The sequence below is a fragment of the Sinocyclocheilus rhinocerous genome, unplaced genomic scaffold (genome assembly GCF_001515625.1).
Source record: "Sinocyclocheilus rhinocerous isolate Xijiao unplaced genomic scaffold, SAMN03320098_v1.1 scaffold1868, whole genome shotgun sequence".
Lineage (NCBI taxonomy): Eukaryota > Metazoa > Chordata > Actinopteri > Cypriniformes > Cyprinidae > Sinocyclocheilus > Sinocyclocheilus rhinocerous.
Window position 1 is genome coordinate 465,254 of NW_015661949.1, and position 4,539 is coordinate 469,792.

At 40.0% G+C, this 4,539-nt stretch overlaps 1 protein-coding gene across 3 annotated transcripts in view; it reads right to left on the reverse strand.

The window, feature by feature from the left end:
• LOC107726947 (poly(A) polymerase gamma-like) overlaps window positions 1–3,675 on the reverse strand; it is a 15,626-nt gene extending 11,951 nt beyond the window's left edge. For 2 of the 3 annotated variants that reach the window (XM_016536646.1, XM_016536645.1), the window contains exons 1-2: window positions 3,523–3,674; window positions 2,688–2,855 (exon numbers count right to left, since the gene is read on the reverse strand). In XM_016536646.1, the coding sequence (XP_016392132.1) occupies window positions 2,688–2,855; window positions 3,523–3,539 (185 nt within the window). In that variant the 5' untranslated portion in view covers window positions 3,540–3,674. Of the gene's footprint in view, window positions 1–2,687; window positions 2,856–3,522 lie in introns of all 3 variants that reach the window. The other variant, XM_016536647.1, reaches the window with a different exon arrangement.
• Window positions 3,676–4,539: the final 864 nt, after the last annotated feature.

The window sequence follows — 4,539 nt, forward strand, 5'->3', positions numbered from 1 at the left end:
GATCCTCTCCATGGTAAAGAAAAACCCTTTCACAACATCCAGCTAAAAGAAGAACACTCTCCACTCCAGGAGGTAGGCGTGTCACTGTCAAAGTCTACAATCAAGAGAAGACTTCACGAGAGCAAATACAGAGGGTTCACCACAAGGTGCAAACAAGGCCTGATTAGACTTTGCCAAAAAACATCTAAAAAAGCCAGACCACTTCTGGAAAAGCATTCTTTGGATGGCTGAAATTAAGATCAACCAGAATGATGGGGATAAAGTATGGAGAAGGCTTGGAACAGCTCATGAACCAATGCATACAACATCTGTGAAACATGGTGGAGCGGTGTGATGGCATAAGTATGCATGGCTTCCAGTGGCACTGGGTTACTGGTGTTTATTGATGCCGTGGCAGAAGACAGAAGCAGCCGGAAGAATTCTGAAGTGTATAGGGATATACTGTCTGCTAGTGCTGGGCGGTATGACCAAAAATTTATATCACGGTATTTTTCAAAATTATACCGGTTTCACGGTACATGACGGTATTTTTTTTTCATGCATGACCGGGTGTTAACCATATTTTCTACTGATTGAGAGAGGAAATACTGCAGTATATTGACTTAGAATGCCCTATTTTACTGTCATGATGAGTGAATATTGTCAAAAAATACCACACTAAATAGTGACTAAACACGACCCCTTTTAATACATGTTAACCAGGAGTCACTCTCATTTATAATCGCGGCATCGTCTGATAAAATCAACATGCATCTACACTAAAGAGCGGCTATGCGGTTGTTTTGGCTATATTACTTTTTTGTCTCATGCAGCGCACTGCCTGCGTCTGAGTAACAAACTAAAAACAACAACAAACAAAAAAGTGCATGTGATATTAACAGACGAACTATGCTCATATTTATAATTCCAAACAATCAGTAAGCGACAGGTGCTAGGAAACGCTGTTTTGTACTCATTTATTGACGAGTCGGCTGCGGTGCGGCCAACTGAATGCACTGCTTCTCTGCCGCTCACTGCACAGAACAGACGTCGAGAGAGGTGACACTTCTCCGGGAAAGTCAGACCTCGCGTTCACGGGACAGCACTGGCGAAATTTTCCAACTGAACCATAGCTAAGGTTTATCCAAAAAAAGTCGCTAGGTTTGTCAGTATGAATATTCTATGTAAAAAAAGCCGCTAAAATGGGTCTGAAAGTTGCTAAATCTAGTGCTAAAGTCGCGCTCGTGTGTGTGAGACGCTGGAGCTGATGGCAGGGGGCGATGGATATTTGTGGCGGTCAATGCAGATATTGTGGATGAGTTCTTCTGGGTCATCACGTTCTATTAGTTCTACAGCTTCAGTTTCGGAACTTTTACGCTTAGTAACACATACAGCTAATCCCTCACCACAGTGAAACAGTGAAAAGGGACTTATTTCAAACAGTGTCGCGTTCCGAACGTTGTTTAAGCGACATACACCGGTATTGCGGTATTTTAAAAATTCATATCATAACAAAAATAAACACCGGTATTCGGTATGAACCGGTATACCGCCCAGCACTACTGTCTGCCCAGATTCATTCAAATGGAGCAAAGTTGATTGGGTGGCGCTTCATAGTACAAATGGACAATGACCCAAAACATACAGCAAAAGCAACCCAGGTGTTTTTGAAGGTAAAAAAAAGTGGAATATTCTGAAATGGCCAAGTCAATCTCCTGATCTCAACCCGATTGAGCATGCATTTCACTTGCTGAAGACAAAACTAAAGGCAGAAAGACCCACAAACAAACAAACAACAACTGAAGTCGGCTGCAGTAAAGGCCTGGCAAAGCACCACAAAGGAGGAAACCCAGTCTCTGGTGATGTCCATGAGTTCCAGACTTAAGGCAGTCATTGCCTGCAAAGGTTTCTCAACAAAATGTTAAAAATTAAAATTGTATTTATGATTATATTTATTTGTCCAATTACATTGGACAAATAAATAATAAAATGGGGGGACTGTGTAAAAAAACAGTTGTAATTCCTAATCATTTTATGTTATATTTTTTGTTCAACCCCTTGAATTAAAGCTTAAAGTGGAAGTGAAGCAGTCAGTTTAGTTAACATTATTTAGTAAAGTGATTTCCACTTTGATTAAAAAAATATATAACAAACATGATTAATGTAACCATTTTAAAGAAAAAAGGATGTTTTATAGCTTTTAGAGCAAGGGCGCCGCCATCTTGCAGTACCACCGCGTGTGACGTCACGGGGTTGGTTCGCTCCGATAGCCAGTGAAGTAATTTTTGCTCTAAAAGCTATAACAAAACAACCTTTTTTCTTTAAAATGGTTACATTAATCATGTTTGTTATATATTTTTTAATCAAAGTGGAAATCACTTTACTAAATAATGTAAACTTGACTGCTTCATTTCCACTTTACAGTCTGCACTTCAATTTCATCTTGATTGCTTTATTTTTAATTCTGTTCTGGAGGCATAAAGAGCCGAAATTATGAAAATTGTGTCAGTATCCAAATATATATCGACCTAACTGTACAGATCACTCTAGATATGTTGACTGTAAAGTTACTTCAAAGGTTCATGTTAGTACTTTAATCAAAGATGCTACAGTTAGCAACGAACAACAACAAATATTTGGCAGACTGCATAAACCACCATCTCTAACCACTGGAAAACAGTGACTAAATCACAAATGAAAACCCTCACCTGTGACTGAGTTCATCTTCACCCTCAAACACTCCAAATGGTTTCATAGCCTCAGTAAGCTTCTGAGTGTAGATATGGTCTATCTCTCTGGGAAAGGCCAGGCTGATTGAAGACGTGATGCCATAATGTTTCCGAGGCTGCTGCCCGCCAAGCGTACTGTTACCAGTCCTGCAAATGAAGACACGATGATGACAATAATAATAATAATAGGCTAATGCTGCACTGCAGACATACTAAACTTGAACAAAATCAAATAGTACTGAACTCAACACTACAAGAAAAACAACAAGACATATGAGAAACATTCTTTAATCATAACTTATGATAGTACTAAATATATGCAATGTAAATGAAAAGTGTATGTATGATGGATTGTGTATATACACACAAAATATGCCTATTTACATTTATAAACACATACACGCATACATATATACACACATTTAACTCAATATAAACAATGTCAGACCACATAGTACTTCTATATTTAAACGTGGTTTGTTTCGTGAAAAGTAAACAAGGACTAAAAGAACCGCGTTTACATCCACCAGCATTGCCCAACTTTTGTGTAAACAAAGACAAGAGTACATGGTCAACACCACCAAAATACTTGTGTTAAATGCAGTTGACTACGACATGTGTATTTAATTACGCTAATGTATGCGAGTGTTTTTTGAATAAAAAAAAAAAACATTGAGGCCGCTTATCTGCGACAGCCTGCATTCTCTGACCGTTATCTCAACAAACTGGCTAAACTAGCCTAGCACTGCATTTTTTCTCAACAACTCGTTTAACCTACTAACGTTAATATCCTTGTGAAGCACGGAACACTTACGTTGACATCTCTTTCATGACCTTGCGTAGAAATATCCAAATATTTTCAGAACAAACACGCAGAAAACATGTAAACTCAGCCAGCAGCAGCCCCGTCTCAATTTATAACAATAGTTGTTGCTCCAATATGGCGCCCACCGAACAGACATCTCCCGACATGCTCTGCGCCCTCATACCCTCTGACCAGAGCTGTAGAGAGAGAGAGTTGTGACAACTCCGTTCACTCCAATGGACCCATTTTTTTTTACAGCAATGGCGGATCGTGGAGCCGCTCAATAGTTCCCGGAAGTTAGCGCTAATACTATCAGCGCCGTAGAGATGCAGCAGAAGAGACCGCTGTGACGAACTTTCTCTGACGAATGTTTTCAAATATCAATCATGGTGTTATTGGACGAGTGCGAGCAGAGGAGCTTGCGATCTATCAGACGGGGTAATTTTCTAAATATTACTCAAGAACATCTGCACTCTCTGGTAAAAAGTAAGAAACCGGAGGAGATAGGGACTTGTTTATTCGTGTGGATGTTTCTCGGAGTGGGTTTATATTTGGAAGTCATATCTTGTACGGACACGTATTTTAAAATTTTGTTTACAAAAAAAAAGAAAAGAAAAAAACCTATTACTGGCTTGGACAATATTTAACTGTCACAAAGGTAATTTGACAACATGCCCCCCACTGTCAGGGTTGGGGATGAAGGATGGAGCGAGGACTCAATATTGTGGGAAGATAAGGGCTTTATTAAAGGCAGAACAAAACAACAAAAACTACCCCGTGGGGGAAAAACAGGCTGGCTAGGCAAGGCAGGAACTGGGCACGACACGACACGACAGGACTAGGGCTGCACGATAAATCGTATGCGATATTTAACGCGCATCTTGTCAGAAAGCCGGTTCTGTAATCAGCGGTAAATCTCCATCACCTGCGTGCTTTCACATTGAGCAGCATTAACTACACAGAGCCGTTGTTCACAGACGAACTGCGCAAAAAATCGCGCGAATATGAACGTGGTTTTGCGCAGCT